The 19,765-nt window shown below is 38.5% G+C and overlaps 1 protein-coding gene across 1 annotated transcript; it reads left to right on the top strand.

Annotated features, from left to right (window-relative positions):
- Positions 1 to 1,337: 1,337 nt before the first annotated feature.
- On the top strand, positions 1,338 to 19,763 carry RAB38 (RAB38, member RAS oncogene family). Its single transcript, XM_009102736.4, has 3 exons — positions 1,338 to 1,768; positions 9,383 to 9,663; positions 19,475 to 19,763. The coding sequence occupies exons 1-3, from the start codon at positions 1,564 to 1,566 to the stop codon at positions 19,625 to 19,627; spliced, it is 639 nt and encodes a 212-aa protein (XP_009100984.1). The 5' UTR covers positions 1,338 to 1,563; the 3' UTR covers positions 19,628 to 19,763.
- The last annotated feature ends 2 nt before the right edge of the window (positions 19,764 to 19,765 follow it).

Below are 19,765 nucleotides of genomic sequence, written 5' to 3'. Positions count from 1 at the left end.
CTAACTGATCAAACTGGTTTGTCTGTTAAATTGTTATCCATACCTAATAAGGCTAAGCCCTTTAAAATTTCTTTCCAAACAGGATACAAATGACAGCTTTTTTTTGGAAAGACAATATATCTTATTGAAAAAAAATCCTCCTATTAAAAAAAAGGTTCAAGGAAAGTAAGACATTTTTCCTCTCAAGTTACCTATTTCCACTTGGTGTGTTTATGTATATATACACACACAAGCACAAACTAAAAATTTGAGTTTAAAGACCGATTATAAAAGATTGCATAATATGAATGTTCTGGATTTTTTGTCTACAAAAATCCAGCTTTTTGGGTAGTTGCCAAGATTCAAATGCCATTTCAGTTCACTCTTGGATAAGAACTCCATCAAATAATACGACAATAAGTAAAAAATTTGTTTTCATTCAACATCAATAAATATAAAAATTATTCACTGATAAGTTGCACAAAATATTAAAATTCTGTGGGCTTGCCATCAAAGCTGTTAAAAGAATCAAACACCTCTAAGTAATAGGTAGAGGTTTCCAGCTAAGCTGCCTAGGTAAAATTCACTGTGCTCTTCATTCAAAATAAAGGGACAATCATGTCAGTGGAATGATTTACTCAAATTGGTTCAGTTGTTTGCGAGTTTGGTATCACTTGTTTTGGAAAACAGATGGCTGTTGAGACACTGGCATTCATATGCTCGAATGCTGTTACGCTTTCATAACTTCTGATTATCGGAGTCATGAGATAAACCTGGATTTTTTGCATTTTAGAGTCCAGTTGTATGAAAAAAATAAAGCACAAACTGCCTGCTGCATTCAGATGGGAGCACTCTTATAGGTATAGAGAGACAATCACAATTATGGTAACGAAATTTAAAAATATGTATCTGCTGTAATTAATTTTGTACAGCCCACCTAGTATGGACACAAGTAGAGCTGCTGTATATTGCTAAAACTGCCACTTCTAGTGATGTAACTGCATTCACACTAACTTACACAGATTAGAACCAAATTTCATCCAAAGCTGAAGTCACGCTGGTTTTATTTTTGCACTTTAGTGCAAAAATGAAACCTCAGAAGAGAGTTTTCAGGGGTTTTTTTGCAGTGCCTGGGGCATCTTAAAGACATCCGGAAACAAGCATAGGATGATATATTATCACCAAGGCAGTGATTCAAAATTTACTGTGTGTAAAACTAGTGCACAACAGAAACACTGTCCTTTCAGCAAGGAGCCAAACAGAGTACAGAACTGTTGCATGAATTTTCCTGCAAAGCCTTTAGCAGCCAGACTAATCCCAGACACACCTCGGGCTGACCTTTACACACATACGCACAAAACTTTCTGGGAGACTTCCTTCCCCCAGTTCGTCCTTCATCTCCCAGCAGGGCTGCCTGCTGGACCTGGTCATCCTGCTTCCGTAGGAAGGGAGAGAGCCTCCACCTACCTTGCTCTCCTTCCTTCCCTCCCCAGTCCCTCACCCCTCTCTTCCCCTCAGGCTGGCAGGATTCCTCGAGCAGAGCATGCAATCAGTTTGCAGGCAGCAGCCGCAGCCAGAGGAAAGATGCAGAAGCACAACCAGAAGGAGCACCTCTACAAGCTGCTGGTGATCGGGGACCTGGGAGTGGGCAAAACCAGCATCATCAAGCGTTATGTCCACCAGAACTTCTCCCCCCACTACCGGGCCACCATCGGGGTGGACTTTGCTTTGAAGGTGCTGAACTGGGATGCTGAGACTGTGGTGCGGCTGCAGCTCTGGGATATTGCGGGTGAGTACAGAGGAGAGCCCTTTGCCCCATAATCTATGGAAGAACAATACAAAAGACAGACCTCAATTCATTTGTACTGATCTGAAAGCTGGGAGCCGCCACTGCCTGTGCAGTGAGGGTGAGCAGATTGAGGAGAGAAAACTTTAAGGGCAGCTTGACATTTTGGAGATTCTCTAAAACCAGCAGACTCCCAAACTAAGGAAGCCAGAGAGTCAGAGTGGAGCCTGCTCTAACTGATTTTTTCACCCAAGCCCTTGCACATATTAAGGGACTCAGGCACCTCTCTCCAAATGCCCCAGTTGTTTTCCCTGCAGCTGATAATGTTCAGTTTTGTTTCCTTGAACTAACAGATCTCTATGACAGAAAAAAGAATAACAAGAATGCCCTGTTAAATATTTTTAATTTGATGAAATAGATGAGGCATTGAATAAGATGATTAAAATTACTTTTATACCTAAAAAAATAAAGAAAATGTATACGAGTTAGTTTATCAAAATACCTTCCTCCTTCCTCTCTCGTACCTGCCCTCCTTCAGTCCAATGAAAGCAATTTCTTAGGTGTTTTGGAAAGAGAAATGTTTCTATTTGACGATCATTCTGGCTGTTAAAAATATAATCACTCATATTTAAATACCCTTATTCCAACATCAAGCAAAAAAAAGACTATTTACCCTCTGCAAAGAGAAAAAGAGTAAAGTCCAGCTATCCCCACATGGTTGCATCATTAAAACCCACAGAATTTGACATTGTTGCTGTCAGCGCTTCAGACATTTTTGATATGGCTTCAAATTAAGCAGGCAACTTTTTTCTTTGCTACCACCTTTCTGAAAAATCAATAATTTTTGTTTCAGTCCAGAAAATAAGTTTATCTTGATGGCATATATCCCATGCTGTAAGTAATCACTTTCCATTTTGTGAATGTAAGAATCAAATACAACTGCAACAATAGATTACAGCATAAAGGGAGGCATTTAAAAACTCAATTAAATTAAGAAATTACTTTCATGAAATAGGGAATAAAGGTGAACATCATATCAGCTGTTACTGTACCAGCCTGTGGCCCGAGTTGTGAGCCCACTCGGGCTCATTGATCTAGCCTGGAACAGCACTGGGTAAAACTGGTGAAATGAAAAAATTCTTGACATTCTTATCAGTGGAGGGAGTGCTTTTCTGCTGCGCTGAGCTGTCTCATGTCTGAGCTCTGAATTTGGCACTGAGGTACTAAAACTTATGCAACAACACTGCTTTATGTAAAATGTATAAACTCTGCTTTTTCACACGCTAATTCAGTCTTGTGGTTTTGTGGTTTTAAATATATATGTGGCAGTTTTCTTTATTAAAAGATACAATAATGTGGCAAACATTTATTTCACTGTTCACAAGTGGCTGATTGCAACAACAAATATGTGCACTGCCAGAAAAACATTTCTGCATGAGAAAAAAGCACTTTATAGTAAATTCTGAATGCATCAGGGACTTCAAGAATGTATTTTGCATGCCTTGTTTCAGAGATTTATTACACTACTAATCATGTGCTGGCGGATCATATGATGTAGCTTTCAGTCAGGCTGCAAAAGCAATTGCACCTAGTTGTAGTGCTGAATGACCAGCATGCTTTCTGAGTTATCACACATGACAGAGAGAATTGCAGCACAGTACTGAATTTCGTATGAATCGCCCAATTCAAAGCATCGTTGTGAAGGTCAGGACAGTGGTTGGTAATAAAAAGAGTTGTTGTCTTAGCTGTAATGACTTCTGCATAAGGAGCTGTAGCTGTTGCTGGCTGTACATAGAGAGCAAGTTCTGTAAGCAGCACGCTGAATTCAGATGATCATGGTGCAGACATAAAAGTTTTCACACATAAGGCATCTGGATGGTGAGAGAAAAAGAGATTCAAAATTGAAAGAGAAAACTGGAATTGATTGGAAATATGGAGAGAATGGAATTGGTTTCTCCTGGCTGTGGCTGGTCATGTAAAATCATTTGCAAAATACAAATGGGCAATGAGAAGAGGGAGGAAAATAAAATTTCTGGTCTAAAAACATCCTTTCTCTTTAGATGGACTCTGCTATCAAGTCAGGTTTATCTTTTAGGATAAGGAAATACACTTTCAGTCCCTGACCAAGCTGAAGGATGTTGGGTTAGCATGCAGAACACCTTGAATTGAAGCAAATTCTGAAAATACATTGATAATATTTCATATCAGGAATTATATATGAATACATATTTATATATACATACCAGGTATATTTTAGCTCTTATATCCTCTCCCCTCTCCATTATACAGGCAGTGAACCCAGTACCAAGCATATGTGTACTCCTCCTTACTTTACATAGGTAGTAAATTGTTTAAAAATCTAGAAATAATTTTCTTTAAAATATTGTAATTAAAACTACTGTCAAAGTTATCTACATTATTTGTAAGGTTTATGTATGATGTTACTTCCTTTGAGAAGTGACACATTCTTGCTGTGGTAGGACCAAGTAGTTTGGCCTGGTTTACCCTTACCATACATAAGAAAAAGTAAATTTTGTTTATCTGGTGCCATCTAATTGAATGTAGTTAATATTCGTGTAAGATATTTTTCTGTGTTTTTTGATTTTGTAAAGAAAACTGTAATATGATCTAACAGCTAAATGCTGAAACTGCATTTATTTAGATGACAGACAAATGCCAAAAAACAAGGATAACTAAGTATTGCAAAAATTAATTTAAGGATAATGTAGGCTCTGCATCACACGTTGTTACTTTAAGACAGTGGTTTTAACTCATACTATATTCCTGAAACTGTGGGTGTTAGGCAGGAATAGTAAGATTAACCATAATGCTATATGGTGTTATTGTGTTTGTAACAACGTTCTGTCATTAAGTTCGATGAACTTATGTCTGATTCAGTTAAAATGCCTAAGTTTGAGGTGACTGAATGTTTAGTATTGAGTGTGGGAGGAGATATACATGATAAAATTCACCTTTTTTTAAATTTCTTCACAACAATTCCATTTTGTTTCCCAAAATATTAGTTTTGGTGTTCCTGTTAAAGTGTGCCATCACCTCTGCTGCTGTGTCATACAACATTAAATCTTGCCCCTCAGTCAAATTCTGTCTTTATTACTTTATCTTTTCTGCTGTCTTTGTGTGCATGTCCTTTAAATTCAGTAATGAATTCTTAGAAGGAAAGCTTTAAAGAAACTCTGAATCATGTTTTGCACAAGGTTACAGTGGATGGGGTTGGCCCTGCAGATGCAGGCTGGCACACTGCTCCTGAAGAAAACAGCTGTTGCAGAGAGCAGATCTGGGTGTATTTGCTATTCCCTTCTCTGCAAGACTGCTCTCTGTGCTACTGTCTGTGTTTTGTGCCCTAACAGCCCAGAGATTTCTCCGAAGACCAGCTTTAGCCATAGATTTTCTGCAGGGAGGAGCTTTGAACATCAGAGAGAAGAGAGCAGCACATCAGAGCCAGCTCCCTGCTCCTTTTCAACAGCCATCTCAGCATCCTCTTTATCACTCTTTCTGCATTTGAGTGGGCTGGGTTATCCATTGCTCCCAAAAAGATATTGCTTTGTGTTTAAAAATCTGCTTCTCACCTCATAAACAGCTGGACCAACGCTCTCTGAAAGAACAGTTCCATTTCCTTTCCAGGTCGCTCTCCCCTTCAGAAGCAGCAGCCTACCCACAGATATAGACCAGCATCTCTGCACTTGTAAAGTTTTTAGGATTGTTATGCTGCAGAGGGAGTAAGTGGAAACCTGTTCACTAATGCCAGGCACAGCACGTCCTCAGCATTTCAGGCTTCCGGCCGCTGCTAGGCATTGCAGCACATATGCATAAATAAGATAGTCATGGTGATTTCTAGCCTAAGTTACCTTGAAATTACTGTTCTGCAAACATAAATAAGTCTCTTGCTGTGAGGGGTTTTTTTTTTTTCAGTAGAGATTGGTGCTGGAATCTGTGGGCCAGATCCTGCTGACAGCCTGCTTTTCCTCGTTCTGGGGTCGTGCACATCAGCTCAAAGGCTGCTTAAACTTCAGTCCATAAAGACAATTATTTGAATTCAAGTGTGAATACTCAAAAGATATTTTGAAGGGAAAGGTAAAAGATGTTTAAATCTTCTCCACAGTTTCCAGATTTATAGTGTTGGCTAAAGGCTGTCTGTAAAGTAAGGTGGTTCCCAAAAGCATTGTCTCTTGGGACCATAGCAAGAAGTAGAATGCATCATAAAACTCAGCATTGGGCAGTTTCAATCAATGTCTAATTCAAATTATTGTGCCACATTTCAGATGCTGTGGCCAAAATTGTGGAAATTATCTGAGTTTCATCCCTTCATCATCACTTTTTATACCTTTATTAGAGATGATAGTGGTTAGTGAAAATTTTAGATTGCTGTACAAATTTATTTGGGGTAAATTTTTATAAGCTGTGAAAGTTCAGCTGATGGTTGCTTTAAACCCATGAACTGATAGCTTTGCCTGCTGCAGAGGTGCCACTGAGATTAGGATAAATGTGCAGGCAGCTGCCCTTCAGACAGGGAGTGCTTCCTTTCAGTAGAAATCTTGCTGCTTTATCACCTTGGTCTCACTGGGTTCGCTTCCAAGTAGAGAAGTATTCATCTGAATTAACAATTAGACATTTCTTCTCAGTCTCCAACTACAAAGGGATCCTAACCTTCAGTACTCCCAGTAAATTTTTTTATCTAATTCAGGGCTGATAATCCCAACATAAAGCCCCATCTCAGTGGCCAAAGGCCATTGGAATTACAGGGTTTGACACCAAATGGCAGTGGTCTTGTAAGTGATGCAGTAAAGTACTATGGGCCAGATCAAATATTTCCCAAGCTTCTGACCCTTCCAGTGAAAAGCAAAACCAGTCTTCCCCAGTCAGTCTTGAAGCAAAGCAGATTCTAATGTTCAGGGCTGCCTGCAAGACACCACCAAATACCTGATGGTTGATCTATTTTCTAGCCTAATTCCTGCCAAAGACATTGTGTTGCTGAAAACCTAAGGCCAGATTTTGACATCTTTAATACATCAAGCAGTGCCTATTATTACAAGCAATTCTGCTAAACTAAAAGGTTTTAGGAAACTCATCTATTAATATAGGATTTTGTTCACATAAGGAAGAATCTGTAGAAAAAAGAGTACTTCTGCATCCTTAGACAAATCATTTAGTTCTCCAAGCTCAATGCAAATACTAGAGATCCCTTTTTCCACAATTTAAATTAAATAAAAGTCGTTATGCAAAGGTCATAAAACTAAAACTCTGATTTATAAAGTACCTCTTTTTCCATTTAAACTGGCCTAATGCCTTTCTGTCAAGTATATTGATACATTAATTATAACTGATGGAGAAAAAGACCACTTCAAAACCAGTTCAGACAGTTAATCATGCAGCTCCATTTTTTTCTCTTTCTTTGAAGTAGTTGGTGATGGAAATTGGTTATCCCTGTCTTCCTGCAAAATGCTGCTTTTGCAAACACATTGGCTTTTCTGTGCAGTGAAAATCCTGTGTATCTGAAAAAGCAGCTGGAAGCCAGAGGAAGAATCAGTGTTATACAATTTGTCAGAAATTTGCGGGCCACTACTAAGCGGAAGATCACAACTTAGGAGCCATTTATTCCTTTAGTCACTCCCTTCATGGTGAATGATTTAATTCTGCAAATGAATAATTTAGTTAATGTTCTGTGACACCATGTCCCACCAATCTCAATGAACTGTGTCCTAATAAATGTGTGTGAGGCCTGAGCTGAGCTGCTCTCATATCACCTATAGTGTAAGCATCCCAAGAACTTTGTATCAGAAGTATAAACCATCAGTGAAGTACAATATTCATCAAAAACTATTTGTACATGTTGCTGCTTACCTCACTGCTGTTTCTAATCAGACCTTGGCTTTTGGTGGAAGGCACCTTCTTGCAGATGAAAAAAGAATTTCTCAACAAGGAGATTATTGAATAGCACATGACTTAGCCATTCATCTGATTAGCCCAATGATAGGAATCATAAGACATTTGAATAAAAATATAGAATAAAGAAATTTTGAATATGACCTCTTCTTTCCCAGAAATAATCTATTTCTATCTTGTTTTATCAATAGGACACAGTGTTTCTTTAAGACAAAAAAAAATTGACATGAATTTAGACAGGCTTCCTCTTGCATTTCTGTATCATGTGAATGACTTTCTCCTTGCTGCCACAGTGCTTAAAACCAAAGACAAACATCACAAACTGATGGTGTTGACCCCCTAAGTGGGTTCAGTGCTATTTCCATTAAATGAAAGTGCATGGTCTAGAAGCCAAACAATTGGTACCTTTTCCTTCTCAGCCCTCCCTTACATTTGACAGCAAAATTTCCATCAGACAAATTCTCCACAAAAAAACCTTCCTGGGGTCAGAGGCAGACTGCCAATCTTCTTGTTTTCCTAACCTACTCAAAATTGCTCATGTTGAGAAAATAAGGCTAGAAACAGGTTTGCATTCAATGCTTCTATTTCCATAGCACTTTTTCCCAGCTATGGAAGTGCGTACAGGAGCTGTCTTGTTTAAAAACTCCTATTGTTGTGAAATGTTTCAGGAGTTTATAATTCTTCTTTGGACCACAGCTCTGCTGCAGACATTAGTAGAAAATCTATTTTTTATTTTCAAGAAAAGTTCTGTGTAATTTATTTTTCCAGAGTTCCCAAGGCAGGTATATTAAGAAATCTACAGCTATCAACATACCACATTCTGATGTCATGTGTTAATTTGTTCATGCTTTTAATCATATAAAATGAAAGATATTTACAAACATCCATGTTTGAATATACTAATGTACTGGTAACTCACAAAACACTCTGTCCTTTCCCAGAAAGCACTTTGAATTCAGCAAATAAAACCATGAAGCTTCTGAACAGAACTGGTATGAAACCCTCCTCACAGATCTTTTCAGTGGAGCAATGCAGCTCTTCATATTGCTACTTCAATGTGATATTTCTTGAAGGATTTTCCATGTTTGTAAGGCTTTACATTCACCTTCCTCACCTCTGTGTTTTAGTTTGCCAATAAAAGTAAACTTGCAATTACACTGATGCTTGGTATAGCTCCAGAGCTACATTATGGCACTGCTGGTTATTATCATTTGCATGACAATATGCAGGGTCCTCTTCATGCTTGAGCAGTTCAGTTGTGTTAGATGTTTTAGACAAAATAATATAGTACCAAGGAGTTTCCAATCTGGCACCTATATTTTTTTGTGACTCTTGTTGAAAGTCCTATTACGTACCCAAAGACTCGTGGCACGGTCCACAGACTGAGAAATCTGGTAGCCTAATAAGACCATACACTTATTATTCACTTATCACACTTATTATTCACTTATAATGAACTTCATTAAATTTCCTTGGGTGTTGGGTTGAAAATTACTTTTTCATGCAATACTCTCCTTCATTTTCATACAAATTATTCTAGCATGGTACTTATAATTATCTAGTCAAAGAGTAGTTTCCCAGAGAATTTTTAAATGAAGTCCTGCCTTCAGTAATGTTATCTTAGAAAACCTGCTATATGAAATACTGACCTAGAATGAAGCTCTGATTTTTACATGGTAATGTTTTTTTTTTCCCCTCCTACTTTCTTCATTACAGGACAGGAAAGATTTGGAAACATGACCAGGGTGTATTACAGAGAGGCTATGGGAGCGTTTATTGTCTTCGATGTTACAAGACCTGCCACATTTGAAGCAGTGACAAAATGGAAAGAGGATTTGGACTCTAAGTTGGTTCTTCCAAATGGCAAACCTGTGCCAGCAGTCCTATTAGCAAACAAATGTGACCAGGGAATAGATGTTCTTATGAACAACGGCATCAAGATGGATCAGTTCTGCAAAGAGAATGGGTTCGTGGGCTGGTTTGAAACATCAGCCAAGGTAATGTTTCCATTTCTTTTCAAATGTTTTTAAGGACAGGGAAATCAGTTCCTAAAATAGTTCATTTGGTCTAAATGTGCACCTTGAAAAGCTCCTCTCTTGTAATATTTATTAAACATAGATTTGTAAATATATAGTATGCAATTCTATTTCTTTAAGGTCTTTTATTGCAACATTCTGAAATGCAGCTGCTGTGCTATAATAGGCCAGCAGTAAAGTATGTACCTGGTCAAGGGGTTACTGCTCCATAGCCTGGGGAGGAGGATGACCTTAGGCAAGGCATAAAAGCTACCTCTTGTGAATGATATGAAGATGTTTTTTTCATCATTCTTAACATTGAATATTATCTCTAAATATTTATATAACCACTTTGCCCAAGAAATGCTGATTTGAAACAATAGCTTCATTGCCTTAGATTCCAGAAATAAAGTCAGTCTATTGTAGTGCTTGTACAATGTTCACTGTTATAAGCTCTCACTCCCAAAAGCCTTTTCAAAAAATCACATATCTGGGGAGGAAGGAAATACCAGTGGTCAAAGGGCTGAATGAGCTGCTCTGAGGTTCAGTTCTTTACCTTGGTACAGATTTCCTGAGTGCATGGAATATTGAGATAAAAATCAGAAAGAGCACTCAGGCTTTCCAATTATAAAGGCCAAAAGTACATTGGTACTGTAGATCAATTTGAGATTTCTCAGATAATTTCAGTTCATGCAGGATTTGGAGAGCTGGTATGTGAAATATTGATTTGAACACAACAATTCAGTAGATACTGTGTTGATGGTATCCTCCTATTATGAAAGCTTTGTGTCATCATTGACAGCTCTGGGGAACTTTTGGATGTTTGAAATGTAAACAGTTTTGTTCTGGTTTAACCTAGGTTTTCTAGTAGTCTGGAAGCAAAAATGCTACATTTGATTGTTTAATTCCTTTTAAACACTTTATTTAAGGTACTTAAGAACTTTTAGGGTGTACATTTGTATTTTATCTTTCTGGTCTCGACACCTTCTTTAAGCATTAATATTTAAAAGATGTTTCACTAGCAATCAGCAAAAGTAACAGCAGGGGAATAGCAGCATATCCCAGACTGCCTCAAGCATTGCATGAACTCTGGGCTGAGATTGCAGCTTTTCAGTACTTAAGGGGGCTTATAACAAGGATGGGGACAAACCTGTCATGAGAGCCTGTTATCATAGGAAAAGGGATAGTGGCTTTAAACTAAAAGAAGGTAGACTTACACTAGAGATAAGAAATTTTATTCTGGCAAAGGATGGTGAAACACTGGACCAAGTTGCCCAGACATGGTGGGTGCTCCATCTCTGGAAACATTCAAGGCTAGATTGGATTTGACTCTGAGCAACCCAATCTAGCTGAGGATGTCCCTGCCCTCGCAGGCAGGTTAGACAAGATGACTTGAAGAGGTCCCTTCCAACCCAAGCCATTCTATGATTCTATGATTCTATGTCTTTGTAATCAACGCCTTTTCTTCTCGACTGAATGGGTCTCAAATCCAGCCACTGTTTCTTAAGATGCCATTTATAGGGAGAAATTTTGGTCTAGGTAAGTGTGTAAACTATCTTGCTCCACAAAAGGATACTTCCTATTGCTTCATTTGCAACACCTGATTTGTATTTAGGTTTGTGGTTCATCTGCTGATTTGTGTTGGGTGAGGCCAAGAGAATCCAGTGTTCCTCTTTATGATAAACTACATTTTACTATGAGAATGGGATGTGTACCATGAATTCCATACATCAGTCCCCAGGAAACACATGTCCACCACTCAAAAAGGACAACCACATTTATTGTGGTAAGGGCCATTGCAGATCATGACAGAAAATGAATATGAAAACAATTTCAAAGATCACAGAGAGATTTTACAATGATGATGGAGACAGTTTTGGGCAACAATATGGAAGTATAAAAGATGTATAGAGGATATATGTATATTTTTTTTTAAGTCATACAGGAGGAAATATTTCCAAGTTTATCTAAGCTGCATAGAATTAAGACTTTCTCTTATACTAGACATGGTAAATATCTAGATTCTTCTTACATTAACTCCAAAAGCCAAGCAGTCCCCAGACTGACAATGCAACCATGTAGGAACAAAAAAATCCAGCTATGACAAGATTTGCTTTCAAAAGCCACTCTGAGGGCACACAGCTGTTACCAGACAATTCTCTCCTGCTATACACCAGAGACCTGTTGTTCTGCAATCCACACACCTGATTTCCACCCAGAATTGGAGGCTTCCGACTTTAAAATTATGCAGAGAGTCATTCCAGTAAAGATGGTAGAATCACAACCTTTAAACTAAGTTAGATCAAAACTAAACCTTGCACTTCCTTTTCTAAACAAAAGTTAATATTACTACTATTTTAGACTTCTGGATATTGTACATACCTGGTATTCTTTCAGCCAAGGCCATCATAAGTAATTGAACTTGGGTCTGATAAAAAAAAAATTACTAACTCTGTTTGCTACAGAGAATAGAAACTCCTTTGAAGCAAAATAGCATGGACAAAGGAGTCATCATATTGCTGCTATCAGTTTTAGCAGTTCAAATAAGTAATAACTCTCTTTTTGTGGTACCCTGGAATAATTAGATCTCCAGAGGTTTTCTGGAGATGTGCTTGGAAATGTTAAAGCCTTGAGAACAATCTGAATATGATTTATGCATTTTGGAAAAACAAAGGTGATTACTTATAAAAGGAATATCTTTTTGTTCTGGTTGCCTTGCAGAAAGTAGCATGCTATATTTGTACCTACCATATTTCAAGATGTCAATGGTTTTAAGCTTTTGTCTGTTCACTGGAGGATTACACCCCAAAAAAAAACAACTTCCCTGTATTATTCCCTGGTGCAGTTTTTGTAAGCTAACAGCTCCAATATAAAACATTTGAGCCACCTAATGCAGGCTTATTGCAGCCACCTATGTATTAGTTTTGATTCATACATTGATCTGGAGGAAATAACCCTCATTCAGTCTTCTCCCTACAAAGACAGAAGATTTTGTTAGGATAGTTTTCCATGTGAGAAGGGCCTTGTTGGGCAACACCACCTCACAGTGTAGTCACAAGTTAGACTGTTGCCATATATCCGGTGGTGAGCCTGGTCTCTTTTATATCTGCATATTTACTTCACCCACATTCATTGCAGTTCAAGAGGAACATCCCCATATTGTGACCAAATAACCCTTAATAGTAAATTCTTTAATAAATTTCATGACCGCAAATATTGTGAAAGATTCATTCTTTTAAAGGAAAGGAATTTCTTCTTCCTGTCACACATTAAACTATCCAGCACATGGCCAGAGCAGCTGAGAGCTCCACTCACAATTCCAAGCCTTTAAACTGTTTTCACCACCATGCCCAGTTCAAAGAGGTGAGCTTTTGACTTGGATTAGAAAAGGAGCAATTTCAAGCTTATTATCTCTTTATAATGAAAATGGAACTTGTGTAACAAAACAGACAAGTCAGGCAAAACTAAATGTGCTTGAAAGTACCTAATTCAGAAATAACTTGAAATACCTTACAACTGGCCATGGCTGTGCTGTTATTATGCCTGAGATCCTCTTTTCCCTGCTGTAATTCTGCTATCAGCAACACAGAATTAGATGAAAAGACATTCATGTTTTGTCCAAATTGCCCAGAAAGGCTGGTAGCTGTGCTTTTCAGATCCTTACAAAACTAGGTTAAGCACACAGCTCCTTGTCTTCTGAGCATCGTGACCTGGAGACTGATGAGCAGTCTGAGTCTCTGGGCTATTTGGATACATCCTGTTTGGACCAGGACAGTGTTATAGTTCTGCCCCTAAGAAATGTGGGTAATAGATGTCCTTTATTCACCTTTTTGTGACAGGCAGTCCATGGTGTGTTACCATAGATTCAGAATGAGTTGTCTTGGAAGAGACCTTAAAAATCATCTAGTTCCAACCCCTTACAGGGCCCAAATGCTGGACTAGCCATCAAAAGTCCTCTTTGTCATCACTGTATTGCCTTTAGAAAGTCATTCTCTCCTCTGTTCCAGCCTTTCTTTCTAAAAAAAATGACATTAATTCTTTCTGTCTTACCAGGGAATTCTGTGAATAATCCAAGATCTACTAGCCCTTGTTTAAATCACAGATTCTTCAGTTCTTTTGACTGGACAATTATTATGAAAGATGAAAAAAGCAAGCTATGCAGTAGATTTGCAGAGGAACTGGATAGGCAGTTCTGATTTCCATAAAGAAAAACAAGGTTTGGACATGTATTTGAATTAGGCTGACACTCAAAACTAATCTGCTGATCTGGTAACTGAAATCCAAGCAATCCATTTGAGACTGCCAGACCCAGTTAGGGATGTGTGGCTCCCTAGATTGTCTTTTTAATTCACTCAAAAAAAGTCTAACCAATCTCACGGTACAGTCTGAGGAAATATTTCAGATTCTGCCATAAAGCAAGAAATAAAGCTGACACTTAAGACAGGATATTTCATTTCAGATGTACAATCACTCTGCTCAGAATCCTCTGCAAAGTTTGTTTCCTGTAATTAAAAGAAGTTGACTCAGATTATCCTATGGGTATTAGAGCTGTCCTGTAGCTCTCTGGATCACTTTTATGAAATGTATTATTTAGTGCTGTACCAAATCTGGAAATTCAGAGAAACACAAAATTGTTGAAATCAGAAAGTCATGAAGTGAAATAATTTGGTTGCAGGCTATTCAACCAGATGGAAGAATTCAATCACAGAAAAGATCTTGTTCTCAGAGTTGCAGTCACAGCAGTTCACATCTATGAATTTCATGTTCATGCATCTAGATGGCTTTTAACTTGTATGGCTGCATTTTCCTAGAAACACCACTTCAGGAGTACAGCACACCATCCTAATAAGGCTCTGTTCCCAGCAGTTTCCAGGGAGTTCTGCTAAGGGAGCATGTGGAACCATTCCCTCAGAGTGCTAGCTCAAGGGGGGTGCAGGTTAAAGCATCTTTCAAGTCATTTCCTTGCTCCTGGATTTTCATGCAGTATGGAAATAAAATGTGGAAGCTATGAGCTTCTCACTAGGCTTCCATCTAATACCTGAATATTTCACAATTGGTAAATGTTTGCTTTTGGGAAGTCAATTTCCTTCAACTGCAGCAGTAGTCTAAGGTCATGTCTCTAGGCAGTGCTGATTTAGAGCTCCCCAAGCCCTCTCTGCCTCATACACACTGTGCTTCACCCTGGTTTTCAGGGTAAGACTCAGAAGCATCAGAACCAGTAGGAGGAAAAAACTGTCAATGTAAAAAGGGAAAAGTGTTCTATCATAAAACAACCAGATAGTCAAATCTAAGATACATTCATGGTAAAAAAACAAGAAGTTTTTTCATCTGAAAGTGAGACAGGCCCTTAAAACTTGTCAGGGCCTTTATTCTTCTACAAAGAGCTAAGAGCCAGTCTAATATGTGGGAACTTGTTTCATATTTTAAGAAGGAATGCCCTAAATATTAATGTTTTGCATCTGCAGTAGAAATGGCAGATAAGGGGGAAGGTAATCCAGAATGCGAAAACGATTGCTGAGCTTGTGTACTGCTTTGAGTCACATTCAATAATGTATTTATATTCCCTTTAGCTGATTGTTGCTTACAAGACATTATTTCCAATAGCAGTCAGTTCAAGGGTCTTAAATAATGCAGGTCTCTTTCCCTGCCCTCAGTTGCTATCCCTGCCATAAAAGTGCCTTTTGAAAGGATATATTTTAATAAGATTGATCTACAAAGCAAACTCTAATTTCATTTATGTCCTCCAGTTTTCCTTTCTGGATTTCAGAGATTGGTCAGAGCTATTTTCTCTGCCTTGTTTTGTTTGGTAATAGAATAAAGAGTAACGTGTTCTGGTTTTCACTTTTCCATTCCTTCTTGATGAGGCCAGGACAAAGACTTGCACAAGTCACAGAAGCAGGGTTCAGGTTCTTGCTCTGGCAGATTTTGGGAGGTTGATGCAGGATAAATCACTTAGGGATGGATTCAGAAGTCAGCTCTTGCACTGACATGGATAGCTGCTGGGGCTTACTGAGCCACACAGAAATGGGCCAGGCACCTCAGGGGACAGGGCAGGGCAAGGTGCTTGGGAAAGGCTTTTATAAAGGCTGCCATGCTGAATCAGGAATACAGGACTGATAAAGACCCCATAATGTGGGTAAGATCCTTTTTGGCCTTGCAGTAAAAGCAGTCTCTTGGGAAAGAGCTTTTCTTGAGAAGGGAAATTGTTGCATTCTTACCTTACCATGTCAAGACTTCATCCTATGCTATCTCCCACTTTCTGACTAGCCACTGCATGCTGGACCAGGATTCATGTGGCATTTTCTCCTTTTGACAAATGGCCATAGCAGCCCTTCCCTATCATGGAAAGCTGGTGCCCAGATAAACACATCAAAGGTGCAGTGCTGAGTAACACCAGCCTTCAAAAAGCAGTATAGGGAGACCGGGTGTCTCCTGTGTTTGGGGAACTGTGAAGGTAAAAGTGGCCTCAAAGGAGGCTGGATAACAACACTGTAGGTGTGAGGCAGAGAGAAGAGGGAGAGGGAGAGGGAGAGGGAGAGATAGAGGAGAAGAGAAGAGAAGAGAAGAGAAGAGAAGAGAAGAGAAGAGAAGAGAAGAGAAGAGAAGAGAAGAGAAGAGAAGAGAAGAGAAGAGAAGAGAAGAGAAGAGAAAGGAGTCCAAACTTCAGCAATCGTTACAATTTCTGTGATGCTCTTTTGTAGGACAAAGCCATATGGGAAGTGACAGTTATGGCATTTCACCATCGAAACTCACTGAAAGATAATTTTTCACTCCACTGTTTCACCAATGTTTTCTTGCTTTTTTGAAGCATAATTAATTTTATTTTCAGGTATAATTGAGGCAGTTTCCATTCTTCAATACCATTAGTATGTTGTCTGTGATTATTCTTCTCTGTCCAATCTTACACTCTGGTTGTTGGTTTCTTTGTGTTTGAGTGGATTTTCACTTTCTCTTTTTCCTCTTTCTTCCCCTTGATTGCCTCTCAACACTTCATGGGCCCTAAAATCACCAGACCTCTGGATGTCTGTGTTTGGATAGCAGATCATCTTCTGCTGTCTGTAGCTTTTTCACTGCCTACAGAATACAGATTTTTCTTTTGCAAAGCACACAATAGGAGGAGAGGTGGAGAAATCAATATTTCATTAGTCAGACCAGAATACAGCAATGTCTGATCTGCAGGTCTAGGACGCCACAGGATTAAGGTTGTAAGAAAAGGCAATAGTAGTTCCAGGAAGGAAGTGGTCAAGGCAGGGACCTGGGACAGCAGGAGTTGCTTTGCTGGCATGCCCACAGGCTCCTTGCAGCAGGTGACTGAACATGTTATTTCTCATCCATACTGTGTGCCAGTTGTCATCTGAACCACGGGAGCAGGCTGGAGCTAGACACAAGCTCAAAACCAGCTGTGCTGTCAGGGTCACCCTTCCTCTTCCTCCCTGTGTACCTCAGCTGAAATTGTTATCCACACAGCTTAAATGCTTCATGTAAATGTTAAAAATGAGAAACTGCCTCTCTAGACTCAGGACAGAACTTTTTATTCCTTCCCTCTTTCTTTTTTTTTTTTTTTTCTTGATTGAGTGCTGGCTGGAGAATTTTTTCTCTTCTGCATTTTTAGGCTCACATCTGCCACATATATTTCCATCTATCACCAGCAGGGATGAGGGATGTCAACATATACCCATTTTATGCTCTTGTGGGCTTGGATCCTTCCCCCTTTCCCTATGCCATGAAATGATAGCCTCTGACAAAGATGTCTGCTGTTAATACATCTGAACATTAATCAGTTTGGGCAGGATCTTAGATAGTCCCTAAGACCTTATTGAATAAACACATGCTGCCATTTCAACACAGAAAAAGCACATGGGCAAATTAAATGCTCACCAGTCCATCAGCAAAAACAAACACAACACAAAAGGTTTTTACATTTCTTTTTTTGTGCATTTAACAATCCTGTTTTGGCTTCAGTTTTCTAAGCAGTGCTGAGAGATATTTTTCATTGTCTGGGTTTTTTTTAAGTAAAATTTCACAGTGCTCTGAAAAAGGTTTTCAGTGCATGCTTGAGGAATTTTCTAGTCTGGTCTGAGAGAGCCATGTGTTACAGCAGAATTCTAACATCTCAGTAGAGAGACAATTTCCAGCCCCATATCACTTTCTAGCAGTTACTATGTACATTAAGATGTGCTTTTCTAAAGCTTTGGGAGTTTACAGCTTAATGATATTCTTTACATACAAATTATTTAAGCTCGTGTTTGTCATTGAAGAAACCTGTGAAATCTTGAAATATTTAACATTTTCAGTTAGATCCACAGATTTCAGCCCTTTACTGTAATGCAAAGGGATGGACAATGGAGTTTGTGGAGTTTTGACATTGATTTCAAGGGGATTGGATAAAGTCATGGTTCCAGCATGTGGTGGCTAGTTGGAAAGTGGGAGATAGCATAAAAGACAAAGAATCTATTCCTTTAGCTTTTGATTTTCCTACAAATGTGTCTTCTCTACTGAAACACACACGTTTCTTTCTTTTGTAGCTAGTTTATGGCCTCAGTACAGCAGGCTCCAGGTTGCCATCCAGAGGGATCTGGACATGCTCGAGAATTGGGACTAGATGGCATTTAAATGTCCCTTCCAATCAAAACTAGTCTATGGCCCAGAGATTCAACTTGAAAACCTGGGTAATTTTAGGCAGCAAATAAAACATTATCTTTACAGAGCAAGAGTAGTATTTTCATATACACAAATGTATGCCTATGTATTGGCATGCATTTCCATAAGGATGTGTGTGCCTGTGTGATACAATTTCCTAGAAGACTGAAGCTACAGTGAAGTTTCTATCTCCTGCTTTGTAAAATAAGTAATCAATGCCAATAGTTACCCTAGGAGAGTGCCTTTTATGCCAGAAAGCCTGAATTTTCATGCCAAACATATTGGTGGCTGTTATTTACAAAAAAACCAACTTAACTCAGCACTGCTTATTTTCTATGCTATGTGGAGCTGTGTCTCACTGATCAAGCTGTTTCATCTTTACTTCTTCTACAAACAGGGTAAGAACTGCTGCAAGTTAAATGTGCAATTGATATCAGGCACATGTGGGAAATATGTGCTTTAGCTTTCATCTTAAAGCCCTAGAGTGAGGATTTCTGTCCTACAAATGAAACCAGTGGTGATATATTTCTTTTAAATCATTGCATTGGAGATGCAGTGCATTGCAGTCAGCCTCCACAAGAAATAAGGGAGGACTCCAAACCATACAGAACTGTTTTACTGTTTTGTGAGTAATTTGAGATTGTAGCATTTATTCAATGAAACTGGTCCATCACAGATTTCATTGTGAGCATTGCATACAGAAATCCTGTTGAAATTGTGGGAAAGGCTTCAAAAAATAAGTGCTATGCATGGCTATAATCACTGGTAGGTAATTAACTATTTGGAAATGAGTAACCATTATTCAAGCAGTGAAATATGATCTTTGGAGTTTTACTTCAGGCATTGATCTTCAACACCTCTCTGGCATTTGCTTTTTAGTTTGTTGAAGCAATCAAATCACCAAGAGATTGAGGTAATTTAAAATCAGCTGTGTATACATTTAAAGACATACATGAATCATAATATATAGAAAATTTAACCAACTTCAAAACTCCAGTAAGCACTACTTAACACAGAAAATTTTTGAAAACTGTTTATTACAGTAAGTAAACTTTTGATGTTGCTGAGGGAAAAATTTAATTATACACAGGAAATTTGCAACATGTTTTTATTATTATTGACTAATCAACCTCTCTTTCTCTTTCATTTCCAGGAAAATATAAACATCAATGAAGCTTCCAGATGCTTGGTGAAACACATAATTGCTAGTGAGAGTGATCCAGTTCAGTCAGTTGAACCAGATATTATAAAACCACACTTGAATTCCTCCAAGATTGTCAGTTGTTCAGCTTGCTTTAAATCTTAAGAGACTTCCAGACTATTACAAGAGCTGAACAACTATGATTCACAATTTGTATTTTATTCAATGAAACCTGCCTGCCCACGTTGTCCCTAAGCAGATTGCAATTTTCTCAAAAATACATTTGAATTTTTCCATTTTTTT

The sequence above is a fragment of the Serinus canaria genome, chromosome 1 (genome assembly GCF_022539315.1).
Source record: "Serinus canaria isolate serCan28SL12 chromosome 1, serCan2020, whole genome shotgun sequence".
Taxonomy (NCBI): domain Eukaryota; kingdom Metazoa; phylum Chordata; class Aves; order Passeriformes; family Fringillidae; genus Serinus; species Serinus canaria.
The sequence above is the reverse complement of the archived record's forward strand: the minus strand, read 5'-3'. Positions and strand labels throughout refer to the sequence as shown.